General features: G+C 47.5%; 3 protein-coding genes across 3 annotated transcripts; all 3 read left to right on the top strand.

Annotated features, from left to right (window-relative positions):
* Positions 1 to 832: 832 nt before the first annotated feature.
* Positions 833 to 2,749, top strand: LOC148805141 (zona pellucida sperm-binding protein 4-like). Its single transcript, XM_088909779.1, has 9 exons — positions 833 to 1,046; positions 1,122 to 1,309; positions 1,387 to 1,484; positions 1,561 to 1,688; positions 1,766 to 1,955; positions 2,043 to 2,190; positions 2,267 to 2,342; positions 2,426 to 2,548; positions 2,613 to 2,749. Exons 1-9 carry the CDS (start codon positions 833 to 835, stop codon positions 2,747 to 2,749), a joined length of 1,302 nt encoding a protein of 433 aa, XP_088765905.1.
* Positions 2,750 to 9,954: 7,205 nt separating this feature from the next.
* On the top strand, positions 9,955 to 11,908 carry LOC148805140 (zona pellucida sperm-binding protein 3-like). The gene is made up of 9 exons (XM_088909760.1): positions 9,955 to 10,245; positions 10,316 to 10,434; positions 10,510 to 10,613; positions 10,696 to 10,873; positions 10,955 to 11,072; positions 11,196 to 11,281; positions 11,363 to 11,481; positions 11,581 to 11,706; positions 11,793 to 11,908. The coding sequence occupies exons 1-9, from the start codon at positions 9,955 to 9,957 to the stop codon at positions 11,906 to 11,908; spliced, it is 1,257 nt and encodes a 418-aa protein (XP_088765886.1).
* Positions 11,909 to 17,081: 5,173 nt separating this feature from the next.
* On the top strand, positions 17,082 to 18,429 carry LOC148805139 (zona pellucida sperm-binding protein 4-like). Its single transcript, XM_088909768.1, has 7 exons — positions 17,082 to 17,149; positions 17,226 to 17,353; positions 17,431 to 17,620; positions 17,708 to 17,855; positions 17,932 to 18,007; positions 18,091 to 18,213; positions 18,293 to 18,429. The coding sequence occupies exons 1-7, from the start codon at positions 17,082 to 17,084 to the stop codon at positions 18,427 to 18,429; spliced, it is 870 nt and encodes a 289-aa protein (XP_088765894.1).
* Positions 18,430 to 18,824: the final 395 nt, after the last annotated feature.

The raw sequence follows: 18,824 nt of genomic DNA, 5'->3' as shown, positions 1-18,824 counted from the left end.
TAGAACATTCGTTTATATTTTTGTTAGCTAAAATATTGTAATTGATCAAACGTGAACGCTAACGTAGTGTATTAACAGCACATATTTGTAAGCTAGACTTCTGCTCTTTCAGGGGGAAATTGCAAAACTTCGCTGGTTTCAGTGTTTAGGGAAAAACTGTAGAATACGAATGACACAAGGCAGAAAAACTCAACTGTACCGAACAGCTCGTCTGTCTCGGTCACAATCTCCGTAACTCACTAATTTGAACGTGCCAGCAAAACGTCTTTGGAGTGTAATGCTTCTGCCTCTGCGTGCTTGTTTTTCCAAGACAATGCAAGAGACTCCTCGTTTGGATGACTGTAAGAGCAGCTGTATGCCCCTTTTATTATTTACATCTGTACATGAATATCACTGCCAACGATGAAGCTAGTGTGCATTGGTATTTCTATCAGTTAAAAACTGAAAACCGGATTTTTTTTGGCATATAACCAGAAAGTGAACCAACCGAAAATATCCCAAACTGCACATCTCTGTTTATACCGCTCCTCTGTACCGTCAGTTCTTCTCTGAATCGGCTGATGGCACAGAGCGCTTAGAGACGGATGCAGCTCTTTACTCGATAAGAGGTCAAACACATCGTGTTGAGATATTAGTCTAAGCCTCGCGATAGCTCGTTCCAGTCGAACAGGACGCTCCGTGATGAATCAGCTGACTCGGGTGTCGCTCTGAGTGTCCGAAGTCCTCGTGCGCGCGCTACAGCCCTCCAATCGCCGCCCTCAGCCAATCAGGGCGCAGCGAGTATTTCAGGAGCTGAGCGCAGCTTGTCTGCAGTTCCTCGGCGAGTTTCACGATGGAGAAGTCAATGAGCAGAGGGAGGATGGGGTTGTACATTGTGTTGTTTTTGCTATCGTTGGATTGTTCTTTAGCTCAGGTTCAGAAGTGCCTGGTTAATGACAGTGACAAGATAGCATGTGGTGACTTGACTATCGGTAAAAGTGACTGTGAAGCTAAAAATTGCTGCTTTGATCCGTCCAGCCAAAATCGCTGTTACTATGGGAATGAAGGTGGGTTTTTGGATCTTGAGCGTCTTCTATGATGAGCTTAACGGGCTTGGTTTACCAGCTCTTGCTTTCCTCCAGTGACTGTCCAGTGCACCAGGGATGGCCAGTTTGTGGTGGTCGTGTCCAGGAATGCCACCAGCCCTCAGCTGAGCCTGGATTCAGTCAGCCTGCAGGGGGGCAGGAGTGCCCCCTGTGGCCCTGTTGGCACCACTGCTGGCTTTGCCATGTTCCAGTTCCCAGTCAGTGCCTGTGGCACCAGCATGAAGGTGAGGGGCTTGATCCTTCAGCTGAGGATGTTGTTCCTGTGGGGATTCCTGACCTTGTTCATGTGTCCTTCCTCCAGATTGAAGGTGGTGCCGTGGTGTATGAGAACATGATGTCCTCAACCTTTGCTGTGATTGGGGGACCTGCTGGCTCCATCACAAGGGACAGTTTCTACAAGTGAGTGAGCGGCTGCTGCTTCCCAGAGTGCTCTGGTCTTGCTGGATCCCATGACTGCCTGCTTCTCTCTCTCCAGGCTGTTCTTCCAGTGCAGGTATGCAGACGATGACCTTGTTCCAGTGCAGGCTGTGGTCTACACGGTCTCCCCGCCCCCTCCGGCAGTGTCTCCAGGACCTCTCCGTGTGGAGCTCAGGATTGCAAGAGGTAGCTGTCAGGCCTTGGGCTGTGTGAGCCGAGTGTGTGGGGCTCCTGCTGAACCCCGCTGCTGCTCTCGTCCTCAGGAGAGCTGTATGACTCCTACTACAGTGACCTGGACTACCCTGTGACCAAGGTGCTGCGGGATCCTGTGTATGTGGAGGTCCACATCTTGAACAGGACTGACCCCAACATTGTCCTGACCCTGGGGGACTGCTGGGCCACTTCCACTCCCAGTCCTCTCAGCCAGCCCAGCTGGAGCCTTCTGGTTGCTGGGTAACCTGACCCCTGTGGCTCCGACTGGCTTGTCTCTGTAGTGTCCCCTTGTGGAAGAGCTCACCCTCCCTGTTGCTGTCCTTGCAGGTGTCCCTACGGAGGTGACAACTACCAGACCACCTTGATCCCTGTGGGTGGCTCCTCAGGGCTGCCGTACCCAACGCACTACCAGCGCTTCATGATTCAGATGTTCACTTTTGTGGATCCTGCCTCTCAGGTGCCTCTGATGGAGAAGGTAGGGAGCAGCTTGTGGGGAAGGAGGTGGTGGCTGGTCCTGGGCTGTGCAGTGACCCTTGCTCTGCTCTCTCCAGGTGTTCATCCACTGTAGTGCAGCAGTGTGCCAGCCGACTGCTACTGAGCGCTGTGTGCCCACCTGTGGCAGGAGGAGTGAGTTCTGTCGGGACGGGGCGGTTGTGTGCCAGTCAGCTGTGTGTATCCTTTCCTGATGCTGTTGTCCTGTCCTCTTGCAGGAAGAGCTGTTGCTCGCGTGGCAGAGGACTCCTCCAGAGAAACTGTGCTGGTGTCCAGTGGGGAAGTGATCCTGGTTGGATCTGAGCTTCCAGCTCTGGATCAGCTGGATTCCCATCCTGAAGGTGAGGGAGGGGGGTGGAGGCTGAGTGTCTGATCCTGTTCCCTGTGTCTGACCCCTTACTAAAGCTCTTCTCTCCACAGCACCCCGGTTCCTGAGCTATGGGCTGCCGGTAGTAGCTGCCTCCACTGTGCTTGTGGTCTCTGTTCTGGTGCTGATGGCTGTGTGGAGATCTAGACCTCGGTTACAGATGGTCAAACTGTGATCTCGTGTAATAAAGAGGTTTTGTATGCAACTCCAGTCCCTGCTGTCTGTTAAGACTAACTTTCTTTTCCTAGTATCTAAAACCTAAAGCAGAGCTAGCAATTGTCTAAATGTAAAACCTAGTTATATGGAGGGGGTGGGATGCCTTTCTCCTGCTCCAGTTGCATGTGGCTCACGGGTGGACCTGGTACAAGTAATCTGGGTTTCCCCTAATGCTTTGTGTGAAGCTTGATCAGTTCAAACTGTTGCATCCTGTTTTCCTTGTAGGGTGATGTTCTGAGTGAGGTCTTTTAAGTCAAGTTCCTGTTTGTCATTACACTCATACAGGTATATGGTATTATCAAATGCTATTTAGCTATCTCTCGGACGATAAGTAGTACAAAGAAAAACAACACTACAATTGTATAACAAAAAGACGGAGACAACAGGCAGTGTGCAAAACAACAAAAAGGTAATAGATAATTTGCATCAACAGAATGAAATTATAGGGAGTGAGCTTTTTGACATGTAAGGCAGAGGTAGATTTCAATGTGTGTTTGAGTCTTTGGTAAGAAAGAAGGCACTGTGAGGTTCAGATCATAGGTGAGAGAGGCTGGGAGTTTGATAGTTCGGGGGTAAAAACTGTCTCTGAGGTTGGTAGTCTGGGACCGAATGCTGCGGTACCGTTTTCCAGATGGTAGAGGGTCATACAGTCTGTAGCTGGGGTGTGTGGGGTCTTTGATGCTAAGAGCTTTCCTCAAGCATTGTCCGTTATAAATGTCCTGTATAGATGGGAGGGCAACCCCAGTGATGGAATGTTTTCACCACCCGCTGTAGGGCTTTGCGGTCAGCAGTACTGCAGTTGCCATACCACACTGTGATGCAGCCTGTCGGTGTGCTTTCTGTACTGCATCTGTAAATGTTAGTGAGGATCTGGGGACATATCTTAGCCTTCTTCCTCCATCTTAGGAGGTACAGGTGCCGTTGTGCTTTCTTGATCAGACAGGTGGTGTTGAGAGACCATGTGAGGTCCTCGGTGATATGGACGACAAGGAATTGAAAGTTACTGACCCTTTCCACTATAGTCCCGTTGCTGTGGATAGGGGCATGTCCGTTTTGCAGTTTCCTGAAAGCAATGATCGGCTCCTCGGATTTGCTGACATTGAGGGTGAGGTTGTTGTCCTCACACCACGTTGTAAGGAGATTGACCTTGTTGTAATGGAAAGAATAAGGTTCTGGATCCCGAGATGGAGTCAAACGGATGACTTTATTGCATGCAAGGAACAATAAAGCTGAAATCTTGTTTCCCGCAAGAAATGACAAAACGGAAGTGTTGTTCAAAGTGCCGGTACAAACTTTAGGCTTATATAGTCCTTCCTTGCTTCTCTGATTCGTCATTCGTTATTATGGTAAAGGGGGGAGGTCACGTGTTTGACCAGTTTACAGCTTTTTGGCCAAATGGTCAGGGATTAGTCTCCAGGGGTTCCCTAGCTCGCATCTGGAATCCTTATCAGTTAACCCCCTTCCTGCCATAAACTCCAGCCTTAGAAGTCTAATCTTCATGCAGAAAGGACTTAAAATTAACCCCATCTTCACATCTTACTTTAACCTCCTCTCTGTAGGCCCTCTCATCATTGTCATCAGACCTACAACTGTGGTGTCATCGGCAAACTTGATGATGGGGTTGGTGTTATGTTTGGCCTTACAGTCGTGGGTGTAGAGGGAGTAGAGTAATGGACTAAGCACACACCCCTGGGGGCCCCCAGTGTTCAGGGTTAGTGTGCCGGAGGTGTGGTTTCCAAGCCTGACAGCCTGAGGTCTGCCTGTCAGAAAGTCCCAAATCCAGTTGCAGAGGGTGGTGTTGAGACCCAGTGCACTGAGTTTCTTGACTAGCTTCTCTGGAATGATAGTGTTAAAAGCTGAGCTGAAGTCGATGAATAGTCTTGCGTATGTGTTCTTTTTGTCCAGATGGGATAGGGCAGTGTGTATGGCAGTGAAGATTGCGTCATCTGTGGATCTTTTGAGCTGGTAGGCAAACGGGTACGGGTCCAGTGTGTTTGGAATGGTGTCCTTAATGTGCTTCATGACCAGCCTCTCAAAGCACTTCATGATGACAGATGTTAGTGCCACTGGTCGGTAGTCATTAAGACAAGTCACTGTGGTTTTCTTTGGTATTGGGATGATGGTGGATGTCTTGAAGCAGGTGGGGACTATGGCTTGGGCCAGAGACATGTTGAAAATGTCTGTGAATACACCCGCCAGTTGATTGGTGCAGGCTCTGAGGATGCGACTGGGTCCTTTTTAGCAGAGATCTCCTCACCTCATCTGCAGATAGTGAGAGCAGCTGGTCAGCTGCGGAGGGTGCAGCTCTGTTGACTGGTTCTGTGTTGGCTTCAAACCGAGCATAGAAGGTGTTGAGCTCGTTAGGCAGGGAGGCATCATGGGGAGGTGCACAGATGTTCTTCCTCTTGTAGTCTGTGAGGGCCTGTATACCTTGCCACATGCGCCTTGGGCCATTAGTGGTGAAGTGTTTCTCTAATTCCTGTTTGAGCGTGTTTTTTGCATGTTTAATACCATTGTTTAGATTGATCCTGGCTGCCTTAGTTCTGATTTATTGCTCGATTAAGCTTCATTTCTCATCCAATATCTGAAAGACAACCTGTGTGTAAGCCCAAGGTTAATTCTGTGCATTTCACACTTGGATACAACTGCCTTCCCTTCATAGGATCTTCCTGGGCTCTATGCGGACTCCAATTTCAGGGGCAGTGGGACAGTAACCATTCTAACACCTAGGTAGATAATTCAATGTTTACTTGCACACTCCTCTGTTTAACCATTTTGTAATCAAAATGCCTGTATTTCCTTGCTACTGAAATGTATCAACATTGACAGGTGCATACATAGGAGTATCTGGTTCTTGTCAAACTGTAGCTTGCTGGGGTGTGCTTGGGCTCTCTTCTCGAGTTCCATCTGGACTACACCCCTGCTCCCAGCTGTATTGTTTTGCCTGTCTGGTATTACTGGTTGTCCAATAGACAACAGGTTTATCAATTTGTAACGAGTTGTCTGTTTAGTGCCTGCTCACAAATTGAGTCACAAGTGTGGCAGTCTTGTAGTGAATTACTACTGGCAGTAGTGATAGCCAGAAGTGGGCTGCTGTCTAATTAACCGGTTGGCTTTTCATACTGAGAAAGTGGACCTAGATTAATGCCACCTGCTACAACAATTCAGGACTCAGATTAGTTCCCTCACTCCATCACCTTAAACCAGTGGTTCTCAAAGTTCTTTGACCAAGTACCACCCCTCATCAAACCAAAGCATCCAGCTACCCCCCATGAGTCATTTCCTCATAGGAACCACAAATCTCAAAGACCAACATGAGCGCGTGTGCACATGCGTGTATAATATAAACAGCACTGGGCACTTACCGTTTCAGTGAGAGGGGTGAGCCTTGATACAATTCACAACAGTCGAACAGATCTTAAATCCTCAGGCAGTTTGACTGCCAAGGCCTCGTGGTAAATGCTGCAGTGCGTCCACTTCATATCTGGAGCAATGTCTCTAATTCGTGCAACTCCACCGCTGTGTCTGCCTGTTATCGCTCTAGCGCCGTCTGTGCAAACTCTGATGCATTTGTTCCAGTCGATGCCATTCTCTTTGATAAATTCATTCAGAACTGAAATATTTACTCTCCTATAGTTCTTGTTGGTAGTAGCTTATAGAACAGAAAGTGCTCATGGGCTGTGCCCTCAAACTCATGCCTATCATGAACTAGCAAATTGGCCAAACCAACGACATCTACAGAGTCCTCTAATTGCGGTGAAAAGCATCTGCTCCTTTTGACGTGCTCCATCAGCGTACTTTTGACATCCGCCATATCAAGAATTCTACGAGTGACTGTGTCATTTGAAAGAGGCAGCTTTTTCTCCACATGTAATACGTGTCCGCTCCTTTGCCAACGATAAACAAAGGTTCTTCACAAATAATGTGGGGCTTACCTGCCTGAGCACTCCGCAAGCTTGCGTTTTCCCCGTTTCCATTTCAGAACTTAAAAGAAGTTATGTATTTTTCTCAAATAAACCTAGAAGTGTCCTTAAGTATTTTTCTGCTGCCTATCACGCTTTCCTGTGCTCACAAGCCTGGCAGTGTTCCAAAATCACGCACATTCTCCTCTCTCCCTGTTTGCTGGTCATATAATTTTTAAATACAATTGCCTGAAATTCAGACCAGCCCCCCTATTTAATGTTTTACCACAAGGGCAAAGTTTAAGGCTGTCAGCGCATCGTGTCTCATCTCATTTTGTAAAAACAAAATGCCTGTGCTGAACGCTGGGGGCACGAATTTCTGTGCATCACTTCCAACAATGATCATTGTTGGTGGTATCGGAAATTCATTGTTTCATCGGACTATTTACAAAAAACAAGCACTTCCTTCCAATATTTACTACAATAGACTGGTGTCCCATCCTGGGTGTACCCCACTCTGGGCCTCGATGGATTATCTATGGATGGATTAGACAATTCCTATTACACTACAGATGTAGCTTTTGTGTGTAAAATACAGGTTTAAGCAAGTAAAGTTGGAGATTCACAGATCAGTTTGACAAGAAAAGCTGCGTTTACCCAGCTGTCCAAACACAGAGCCCAACAGAGAGTGGAGACCAGCCGGTTCCTAACCCAACACACAATGGACCATCAGATGTGGGGGGGGGGAGTAGCTAGTTCGGCTGGTTCACCGTGACAGCACGTACAGTATTTGGATGGTGGGGTGAAAATGGAGAGCTTGCAAACTCCCCCAGAAGAAAGCCCACCACGAATCGAACCCAGGACCCCAGAGCTGCAACAAAGCCATGCTAACAGAGAAGCATGCGTGCAGCCCGTTTTTAATCCGTTGCAAACGATCAAGCGCGGCTGCTAATGGAAAGAGCAGCAACGCCAGGCGCCTGTTTCGCTCCTGGATCGGAAGGTGTGAGAACAGTTGTCTGCGCTCCGCGCGCGTCCGACATTTTCGCTGGGACAAAGCGTGTCTGCACTGCACGCAGATCCGGAGAAGGAAATATCACGTCGAGTTTCTCCCTTTTCACCCCGGGGACATAGTTAAAACACGAAAGATGTCGTTTTAGGCTTTTAATTCTTGAAATCGTTCACCCAGCGCTTTTCCTCCAAATTGACCGGCGAAGCAGAAGAACATTCGAACGAAAACAAAGAAGGAGTTTTATCATTTACAAGACTGTAACTATACAATGGTCATTTTGGCAGAAGGAGACATTCACAGTTTTAATTCAATAATAATCTTATAGTCGATGTGAATTCAGACGTGTCGGGACTAGCGCTTATCTTATTCATTTTTTACATCTTGCCAGTAGCAACAGCTGTAACAGGAAATTTTAGATACCGTGACCGCAAAATATAGCGAAGATCCTAGTTTCTAATATTCATTGTAAACAATCAGCAGTCTACTCAGGAGAAATTAGTCTTCACTATTGGCAATAGACACTCTTCAGATCAGTCCACCTCTCTAAATCGACTTCAAATGACAATGTGTGTGTGCTATCGTCAAGACTTAAAGTAAAGCCATTCGTGTTTTCAACTGTAGAAGACTGACTCCAGCAGTCCCCACAACCAACATTTCCACTGGGACACAGCTGGGGGACAAAACACGTGTCGTCACTGCACACAGATCTGGAGAAGGAAATACTGTATCACTACGAGTTTGTCTTTTCACTAGAGGGACACATTCAATCCACGAAATATCTCATTTTCGGCAAATTCATTGAAATCATTTGTGCAAACCTTTCCTACATATCAACCGCCACAAAGGAGAAACACTCCGACGAAAATAAACGAGGAAGTGGAGTTCGCTGATTTAGAAGGTTTTAGAAATACAATTTGTAAGGAATAATAGCAGGCATATCCTAATAAGACATTTAAGTAAGAAGTCAATAATGAGATCTTATGATGTACTGTATGTAAAGTGAGACGTTTTCGGACCAGGTCTTATCTTTTCTCACTAGTTCACCTCTGATCAGATCATTCTCAACATCTGGTGGTCAGCAGGCAAAAGCTCTAACAGGAAATATTAGATGTACGTACCACAAAATACAGCCAGCGTCCTAGGGTAACTGACCGGGGTAAAGTTAGCTTGAAGTTCGAAAACGGTTTTGGCACGCCTGTATCGCTTTCACGAAACCTCCTAGGGTTACGAAAACACTTGCTTTGTGTATAAAGTACATTGTGACTGTTTTAACAGCCTTCATATTGTCGTTTTTATCACTTTTTCTGACCACGCACGAATATTCTTTTGTCCATATCTTCGCAATGGAAGCACAGAACGCCTTCAAACCAAATGCATTTTAAAGAGCACGACTTGTGGAAATTTCCACAGCCTCTACATCAAACTATCAGTGAGCTAATGATCTTTTTTGATAAAAAAGTTTTTTGAAACTGCTCAATAAGGCTTCGTGCGAAAAACCCGTATATCACCATAGGAAGCAGAGCAGCGCAGTCTCCAATTACCCAGACTGTAAGCACGGGAATAAAGTTTGGTTTGATTTCTGAAACCCTTTCTTTATGTCCTGTTTTCACTCAGGTAAGGGTCAACTATATTCACAATACCGACAGCAGAAAGATTCCAATATTCTTTACTCAGCAGCTTATTAAAACCAGCTCCCATGATTTTCAAACCGATTTTTGACACAGAAGACCGACACAGCTTTGCGTTCTGACTCTCTTTTTCTCGTGCTTCTATTTAATGTGGCACTATGCACTGGGATAGGGGAGTGCTGTTCACAAGCCAATAGCTCGGTGACCTAAGAGGTGTCGTGAAAACGCTACAGGCGTGCCAAAATCGTCTTCTAACTTCAAGCTAACTTTACCCCGGTGTTTAACCGTAAGTATTCACTGTAAACAATGACCCGTCTTTTCAGGAGAAATTAGTCTCCATGATCCTCCTTCACTTGAACTATAACGGCTTTTCCACGGGGTTGATTCAATATCCTGTCCTCCTGCGTGTGAGCTGACAGAGTTCGGGTCCTCGTGAAAATCTTCACTCTGCGAACCTGAACGTCATCACGTGCGAAAGTCTCGGTGGCTTTAAAAGGAAGGAGCTCGCAAACAGCAGGTATCGTGGTTTTGCGAGGTGTTTTCATTTCGAGATGGGGTTTTCTAGTGGTCTTTCCTTTCGGCTGTTGACCTTGCTGTTCCTCGCAGTTCTGTGTGACGCTGCGCAATGGCGCGCGCCCGCGCTAACGTCCAATCCGGCATCAGGCGCAAGGGGGTCGCCTTTCTGGACTCGCCTCTGCTGCCGCGGCAGCAGAAGCAGCAGGTTATCCGGGCTGTGTCGGCGCAGTGCGGGGAGAGTACGATCGTGGTGCAGGTCAAGACGGACCTGTTCGGCACGGGGCAGCTGATCAACGCCTCGGATCTCAGCCTGGGAGACTGTGCGGTCACCCGGCAGGACACCGCGGCGCAGCTCCTGATCTTCGAGGCTGAGCTGCAGGCGTGTCGCAGTGTGCTGAAGGTAAGTGGTTCTGCGGTTGGGCAGCTTCGGGTTCTCGGCTGTTGGGTGACTGGATCTGTGATCTGTCTAGACCGTGGATGAGCAACTGGTGTACGGCTTCTCTCTCCACTACACCCCGAAGCCGGTGGCCAACACCCCCATAGTGAGAACGAATGGCGCTGTTGTGGGTATCGAGTGTCACTACATGAGGTGAGTCCTGGAGGAGCAGCAGGGCTGACTGCCTGGAGCTTGACTCCCTGCTGACACCTGCCTCCTGTCTGCTAGGCTCTACAATGTGAGCAGCAATGCCCTGAAGCCCACCTGGGTCCCCTACACCTCCACCAAGTCTGCTGAGGATCTGCTGGACTTCTCCCTGAGCCTCATGAGTGGTAGGTCTCCCCCTGAGACGAGTCACGGTGTAGTTGGGTCAATGGGATGTGTGCTTGAGATTGGGGTTCCCTTCTCATCCAGATGACTGGAGCTCCCGGAGGTCCTCCAATGTGTTCTACCTGGGGGACGTCCTGAACATCGAAGCCTCCGTCACCCAGGCCAACCACCAACCCCTGCGGCTCTTTGTGGACAGCTGTGTGGCCACCTTGGTCCCTGACCAGACCTCCACTCCCAGCTACTCCTTCATTGCGAACTATGGGTGGGTGTGACCTCGGGTGGCTTGAGCTAGTGAACACTGCCTGCCGTCTCTCCAGTTCTACACTGCCTTCTCTCCTTTCAGGTGCCTGACTGATGCCAAATCCACAGGCTCCAGCTCGCGGTTCATGCCAAGAACCCAGGACACCAAGCTGCAGATGAAGCTGGATGCCTTCAGGTTCTATCAGGATGCCAGGAGCTCAGTGAGTACTTGATCCTGATCCCTTCTGCTTTCATGGGTTTGTGCCGGTTGTGAGAACAGCATGTCCATTACAAGCCCAAGATGGAGGCCTGGGTGTAGCTTGATCCACTCGTGCTCTTGGCAGATCTACATCACCTGCCACCTGAAGGTGACTCCTGCTTCCCAGAGTGTGGACCCCCTGAACAAGGACTGCTACACTGAGGGCAGCAGGTCAGTGAGGAGGCAGGGAGCTGCTGTGTCCAGCTGGTGCTCAGTTGAGGGAGCTGCTCTGACCCTGTGTCCCTGCTGTAGGTGGAGATCAGTGGATGGGAGTGACCAGGTCTGCAGCTGCTGTGACTCCAGCTGTGTGCCTACTGTACGATCCAGGTATTGGGGTGGCAGGAGCAGGAGGGACCTGGCTTCTACAGGGGGTAAGGCACCCTTCCTCTGCCACTCATGGCATGGATCTCCTCAGGGTAGTGGGGGTCAAGAAGTGGTCTACAGCCAGGCTTGTCCTGCTCTTGTTGCAGCTCCTGAGTGGGGAGCTGATGCCACTGTTGGTCCCGTGCTTGTGCTGCAAGAGCAGGTTGCTGAGAGGCCAGTGGAGGCAGAAGGCCAGAGCTCCCAGCTAAGAGCAGAGGAGGACAAAGCCGCAGGTACTGGCAGGAGGTGCTGTCATGTCAGCTGGCCCCTCTCTGTGGCAGTGCCCACTTGCTGAGGCTCCTCTGTGCTTTCTTTCCAGGCCTGCCTGTGGAGGCTGTGATCCTGGCTGGTGTGGTGACTGCTGTGGGGCTGGTCTGTGCTGCTCTGCTGGGGACAGTCCTGCACAGGAGGAAGCAACACAAACCCATGAACTGACTTGATGTGAATGAGGAATAAACTGGTTTGCAAAGTGTCTCTTGTACGGAGCTGCTTCTTTCCTAAGGGGAGTTTTGGGGACTGGTGAAGTTGGGTGGGAATGCAGTACTGTCTAGGATTCCTGCTTCTGCACACTGAGGGTGGTCAGCTGCTCAAGCAAGCAGTTGGGTAGAAAGTGTCAGTTCGGTATTGCTTCTCCCAGACTGTAGCATAGCAACTGAAATCACTAGTAAAAATACCCTGGGAGTGACCGAGTCCAGTGTCTGCGTTCTTCCCGGGAAAAGCAGGGCTCTCTTCAGGAAACGGGAGCAGCCTGAGCCGTGACGTATCGGATCGTACAGGTTTTAAAACGGCGCCACAGGCAGGAGTTCTTTGATGTCGGCTGCCAGAACGAGAGCCCCTCCATGCCTTTAAGGCAATGGATGAATTTATCAACTCTCGCATCTCCGAAGGTCCCCTATTCCGCGAAGAGGAGAAACGGGCACCGCCAATACTTCGTTGGGAAAGCAGTATGTGAACTCAACGTAAAAGGCTTCAGCATATGTACCCAGCATCCTAAATCAAGCGTGTTGTACTTGCGCTGTACGTTTCCAGTGGGCAAAAGACGTATAATATACGTCTATTAAACGCATACCTTAGACGTCTAAATGTGGTCTAAAATTCGTCTAGAATGAAATTCTAATATACGTCCAAAGTTATACGTCTATGTTTAGACGTTCATTATACATAAATGGTTGGAGTTCTATTATACGGATAAATTTAGAGGACTATTATACATATATGGTTGGAGTTCCGGATAACTTTAGAGGTCTATTATACGGATAACTTTAGACGTCTATTATACGTATATGGGTAGAGGTCTATTATACATCAAAGATAGGTTTTATAGGTGTAGAAACAAGTAAACCAAGCCAATGATTTGGTTTAGAAATTTATTCTGAAAATACACATTCACACCTGAAAAATTAAATTATACATTGTATGCAATCAATCAACAATCAACATATGGGCAATAATCATAAAAAAAAAACACAACTAGTCTTAAACTTCAACTACAAATTCTGGTAACATCAATATACAGTATAGTAATGACAAACACAAACTAATTACATTAACACACTAACTCAAAACCACATTTTGATTCAAATATAAATTTTAAAATGTACAACTTATGTATTTCCAAAAAAAACAAATATTACAATGGAAGTTAAGACGATTTTTGTCCACCATTTGCAAACCCTGTCTAATTGTCCTAACAGGACCAGAAACCTATTATTTTCAGTGTCCAGATCTCCTGGCCCCCTGCCTTGCATATGTATTCTTCAAGTAACGCATTGCGTGCTCCTTTATATCTTTTTCTTTCGATGTAGGGTGGGACTTCAGCACTGCAGCTAGGAGAAAATTATATAATATTACTACTCAAATAAATGATGGTTAATATCTTCTTGAGTATAATCTAAAAAATGAACCATTAAGGTTTACTAAGCTCAAAGCTGAAATAAACGGATAAAATTAGAGAAACGGCAAAACGATTTTGTGTAATCTTCCCCTTCACACTATTTTTATGTGCCATTTTTTGCTTATTAACATACTATTTTAATCTAAATAATATTAAGTAAGATCTGTATGTATTCAGATAGTATTATTATTATTATTTATACTTACTCGTCAAAAGAGGATTGCTGAGATATTTGCGGATATACTTCTACGTTTGAAAAACGTGTCCAAAATGGCGACCAACGAATACTAGCAATGCATTGTGGTATATAACCGGAAAATATGCTGGGTTAGATATTTTCTCAACGTATGCGTTTATTAATGTTGTCGATATTATGGTTGAAATTTAACATTGATAATACATCGCGGCTATGTGCCCCCTGCTATGTGCTGATGTGCAATTTTAACGCATACAGTTAGTAAGGATCGGTCACTGTTATTATATACAGTATAATGACATTATGGAAAAGGATTGGGAACAGGCCTGGCGTCACGGGGGGAGGAGTGTCGTCCCTTCAGTTTTGGGCAAAAGGATTTACTTAACTTAACTTGTGCCCTAAAAAAATAGTTGTACTTTGTCAATGGTCAGACAACACTAAATGACACGAACAGTCACTCGGACTGTTTGATGGGCAGGAGGGCTATCCGTCCAGGAACTGCACATATCAGTGTCGTTATTGAGTGTCAACATTACGATCCTGTTTGCTCAGTTGGACCGATTCCTTGCAGTAGTTTATCATTATACTTAAAATCGTTATATAACTAGGACTAGTTACAGCAGTCTGTGCTTTCTGTTGGTTTTACAACATTTTTTTCTTAACGATTCAGAACGTCCATGTAGCTGCAAAAATGAACGCTTATGGTACTTTTCGCTCCAGGCAATACAAACCGTGAGAGTGACGAAAAATGTGAAACTGAACTTCATCGCAAATACCAGATTGCTAGTCGTCTTCTATCATGAAGCACTAACCAATGGCATAGCTGCGAGATTTCATTTGGGTAGCTGCACCGTACAGCTCCGTTTCAACCGAAATATCACCCCCCCTCAGAATTTCAGACGCCCCCCTACAGATTTTTCCCCGGGCACCGCGCACTGATCGGGGGACGGGGTGTCCAGGAAATGGTATCAACTTTTCCCAAGAAAATAAAAATAGAAACTCTATAGGCACTCAAACATTTTACTGTTTTTTTTCAGGCAGGTGGCAAGACCCCCTCCGCAAAACCCATGTATGCCAAGCTGTGGGCATTGATTCGTCGAATATACGTATATATACGTCGCCTCGACGTATAATCAACGTCGAATTGCAACCGTAAAATCGACGACATGAATAAACGCATATATAACGTCGAAAACACATCTAACACAGTGCCTGAGGCTTTTTACTGTATGTATCGTGTGTGCCGCAACTAGGAGTATACGGCACTGTGCACAGTGTACGAAGTAAATTATTTTCGCAGTAATTAATTTACACGTGTATAATAAATATAGTAAATATAATAAATTAATTACTGCGAAAATAATTTACTTCGTACACTGTGCAGAGTGCCGTATACTCCTAGTTGCGGCACACACGATACATACTGTACAGTAAAAAGCCTCAGGCACTGTGTTAGATGTGTTTTCGACGTTATATATGCGTTTATTCATGTCGTCGATTTTACGGTTGCAATTCGACGTTGATTATACGTCGAGGCGACGTATATATACGTATAGCCGTAATTTCGCCGTAAATATACGTATATTCGACGAATCAATGCCCACTGGGTTAGTTGGACATAAATCCTATTTTAAAGATGAACAGGTTTATAGGCTTTTAAAACGGCCAAGGAAAAGATTACAGGATCTAAACACGTGCATTATTAGTCCACCACACCATGGCCTTTTCCCTATTGCCGTAATTAACGGTGCCCTTTAATGAAGTTTGGTCTTTTCCTCGACGTGTTTGTTTAAAGCGCAAAATGTCTGGTTTTTCTTGCTCAACATAACGGTCCAAAAGGGCCGTATCGCCGGCTTAACGGCAAAGGCCAATTTCCAGTGGCCGATGAGCAATACTGTGTTTAAAACAATCTGAAAGTACCGCTATTCTAAAGCGCCTCATAAAAGTGAATACAGACACTAATCGCGAACTAGACATGTGATGCTCCATGTGGACGGAATCGCTAAAACGATAAAGCCCTTTACATCCCTAAAACCAAAATGTGCTCCGTTCATTTGAAATTGATCATTCGAAGCTGCTGTCCACCACAGTAGTTTTTGAGTAGAACATTCGTTTATATTTTTGTTAGCTAAAATATTGTAATTGATCAAACGTGAACGCTAACGTAGTGTATTAACAGCACGTATTTATAAGCTAGACTTCTGCTCTTTCAGGGGGAAATTGCAAAACTTCGCTGGTTTCAGTGTTTAGGGAAAAACTGTAGAATACGAATGACACAAGGCAGAAAAACTCAACTGTACCGAACAGCTCGTCTGTCTCGGTCACAATCTCCGTAACTCACTAATTTGAACGTGCCAGCAAAATGTTTTTGGAGTGTAATGCATCTGCCTCTGCGTGCTTGTTTTTCCAAGACAATGCAAGAGACTCCTCGTTTGGATGACTGTAAGAGCAGCTGTATGCCCCTTTTATTATTTACATCTGTACATGAATATCACTGCCAACGATGAAGCCAGTGTGCATTGGTATTTCTATCAGTTAAAAACTGAAAACCGGATTTTTTTTGGCATATAACCAGAAAGTGAACCAACCGAAAATATCCCAAACTGCACGTCTCTGTTTATACCGCTCCTCTGTACCGTCAGTTCTTCTCTGAATCGGCTGATGGCACAGAGCGCTTACAGACGGATGCAGCTCTTTACTCAATAAGAGGTCAAACACATCGTGTTGAGATATTAGTCTAAGCCTCGCGATAGCTCGTTCCAGTCGAACAGGACGCTCCGTGATGAATCAGCTGACTCGGGTGTCGCTCTGAGTGTCCGAAGTCCTCGTGCGCGCGCTACAGCCCTCCAATCGCCGCCCTCAGCCAATCAGGGCGCAGCGAGTATTTCAGGAGCTGAGCGCCGCTTGTCTGCAGTTCCTCGGCGAGTTTCACGATGGAGAAGTCAATGAGCAGAGGGAGGATGGGGTTGTACATTGTGTTGTTTTTTGCTATCGTTGGATTGTTCTTTAGCTCAGGTTCAGAAGTGCCTGGTTAATGACAGTGACAAGATAGCATGTGGTGACTTGACTATCGGTAAAAGTGACTGTGAAGCTAAAAATTGCTGCTTTGATCCGTCCAGCCAAAATCGCTGTTACTATGGGAATGAAGGTGGGTTTTTGGATCTTGAGCGTCTTCTATGATGAGCTTAACGGGCTTGGTTTACCAGCTCTTGCTTTCCTCCAGTGACTGTCCAGTGCACCAGGGATGGCCAGTTTGTGGTGGTCGTGTCCAGGAATGCCACCAGCCCTCAGCTGAGCCTGGATTCAGTCAGCCTGCAGGGGGGCAGGAGTGCCCCCTGTGGCCCTGTTGGCACCACTGCTGGCTTTGCCATGTTCCAGTTCCCAGTCAGTGCCTGTGGCACCAGCATGAAGGTGAGGGGCTTGATCCTTCAGCTGAGGATGTTGTTCCTGTGGGGATTCCTGACCTTGTTCATGTGTCCTTCCTCCAGATTGAAGGTGGTGCCGTGGTGTATGAGAACATGATGTCCTCAACCTTTGCTGTGATTGGGGGACCTGCTGGCTCCATCACAAGGGACAGTTTCTACAAGTGAGTGAGCGGCTGCTGCTTCCCAGAGTGCTCTGGTCTTGCTGGATCCCATGACTGCCTGCTTCTCTCTCTCCAGGCTGTTCTTCCAGTGCAGGTATGCAGACGATGACCTTGTTCCAGTGCAGGCTGTGGTCTACACGGTCTCCCCGCCCCCTCCGGCAGTGTCTCCAGGACCTCTCCGTGTGGAGCTCAGGATTGCAAGAGGTAGCTGTCAGGCCTTGGGCTGTGTGAGCCGAGTGTGTGGGGCTCCTGCTGAACCCCGCTGCTGCTCTCGTCCTCAGGAGAGCTGTATGACTCCTACTACAGTGACCTGGACTACCCTGTGACCAAGGTGCTGCGGGATCCTGTGTATGTGGAGGTCCACATCTTGAACAGGACTGACCCCAACATTGTCCTGACCCTGGGGGACTGCTGGGCCACTTCCACTCCCAGTCCTCTCAGCCAGCCCAGCTGGAGCCTTCTGGTTGCTGGGTAACCTGACCCCTGTGGCTCCGACTGGCTTGTCTCTGTAGTGTCCCCTTGTGGAAGAGCTCACCCTCCCTGTTGCTGTCCTTGCAGGTGTCCCTACGGAGGTGACAACTACCAGACCACCTTGATCCCTGTGGGTGGCTCCTCAGGGCTGCCGTACCCAACGCACTACCAGCGCTTCATGATTCAGATGTTCACTTTTGTGGATCCTGCCTCTCAGGTGCCTCTGATGGAGAAGGTAGGGAGCAGCTTGTGGGGAAGGAGGTGGTGGCTGGTCCTGGGCTGTGCAGTGACCCTTGCTCTGCTCTCTCCAGGTGTTCATCCACTGTAGTGCAGCAGTGTGCCAGCCGACTGCTACTGAGCGCTGTGTGCCCACCTGTGGCAGGAGGAGTGAGTTCTGTCGGGACGGGGCGGTTGTGTGCCAGTCAGCTGTGTGTATCCTTTCCTGATGCTGTTGTCCTGTCCTCTTGCAGGAAGAGCTGTTGCTCGCGTGGCAGAGGACTCCTCCAGAGAAACTGTGCTGGTGTCCAGTGGGGAAGTGATCCTGGTTGGATCTGAGCTTCCAGCTCTGGATCAGCTGGATTCCCATCCTGAAGGTGAGGGAGGGGGATGGAGGCTGAGTGTCTGATCCTGTTCCCTGTGTCTGACCCCTCACTAAAGCTCTTCTCTCCACAGCACCCCGGTTCCTGAGCTATGGGCTGCCGGTAGTAGCTGCCTCCACTGTGCTTGTGGTCTCTTCTCTGGTGTTGGTGGCTGTGTGGAGATCTAGACCTCGCATCCAGAATCCCAAGCTGAATCTGGAGTATGAATAAAGGCCTTGTTCTGAACTCCCTTGTGTACTGTTTTGGATGCTTCCCTCTTCCGTCAGCATGAAGTGCTGTAGTTCAGTGTCTATGTGAAGATGTCCCTGTAAGCCTCTTCAATGGCAGTGTTTTTCCATCTTTCATAGACAAGTACTTGCACTAGTTCTTGGCCAATGCTTTTTCTTGGAGGCTGTGGTCTTAATGATATTCCTTCAACGGGCCTGGGTTCTAATTGACTGCACTTTGGAAGACCAAAGTTGGGGGGGCTCATCAGGGCTATAGGGCTCATAAACAATTCCTCTTTCATTCTCAGCCCCGTGCGCAAGTTGACAAACTAGCTCCCGCTCCCATTCCCTTCTGAGTGAGTTCAGCCCACGCCCTCCTGTTCTACTTCTTTAGAACAA

This window comes from Atractosteus spatula, unplaced genomic scaffold (assembly GCF_055471065.1).
Source record: "Atractosteus spatula isolate fAtrSpa1 unplaced genomic scaffold, fAtrSpa1.hap1 Scaffold_85, whole genome shotgun sequence".
Taxonomy (NCBI): Eukaryota; Metazoa; Chordata; class Actinopteri; order Semionotiformes; family Lepisosteidae; genus Atractosteus; species Atractosteus spatula.
This window is presented reverse-complemented; position numbering and strand designations above follow the sequence as displayed.

What these genes read in the sequence shown, in the direction of transcription:
- LOC148805139 (XM_088909768.1), top strand. Translation starts at nt 17,082, where the DNA reads ATGATGTCCTCAACCTTTGCTGTGATTGGGGGACCTGCTGGCTCCATC. An exon ending in ACAAGGGACAGTTTCTACAA is followed by an intron (nt 17,150 to 17,225) that starts GTGAGTGAGCGG and finishes CTCTCTCTCCAG; the next exon opens with GCTGTTCTTCCAGTGCAGGT. An exon ending in AGGTGCCTCTGATGGAGAAG is followed by an intron (nt 17,856 to 17,931) that starts GTAGGGAGCAGC and finishes TGCTCTCTCCAG; the next exon opens with GTGTTCATCCACTGTAGTGC.
- LOC148805140 (XM_088909760.1), top strand. Translation starts at nt 9,955, where the DNA reads ATGGCGCGCGCCCGCGCTAACGTCCAATCCGGCATCAGGCGCAAGGGG. An exon ending in TCCTTCATTGCGAACTATGG is followed by an intron (nt 10,874 to 10,954) that starts GTGGGTGTGACC and finishes CTCTCCTTTCAG; the next exon opens with GTGCCTGACTGATGCCAAAT. An exon ending in AGAGGAGGACAAAGCCGCAG is followed by an intron (nt 11,707 to 11,792) that starts GTACTGGCAGGA and finishes CTTTCTTTCCAG; the next exon opens with GCCTGCCTGTGGAGGCTGTG.
- LOC148805141 (XM_088909779.1), top strand. Translation starts at nt 833, where the DNA reads ATGGAGAAGTCAATGAGCAGAGGGAGGATGGGGTTGTACATTGTGTTG. An exon ending in GGAGCTCAGGATTGCAAGAG is followed by an intron (nt 1,689 to 1,765) that starts GTAGCTGTCAGG and finishes TCTCGTCCTCAG; the next exon opens with GAGAGCTGTATGACTCCTAC. An exon ending in GCCCACCTGTGGCAGGAGGA is followed by an intron (nt 2,343 to 2,425) that starts GTGAGTTCTGTC and finishes GTCCTCTTGCAG; the next exon opens with GAAGAGCTGTTGCTCGCGTG.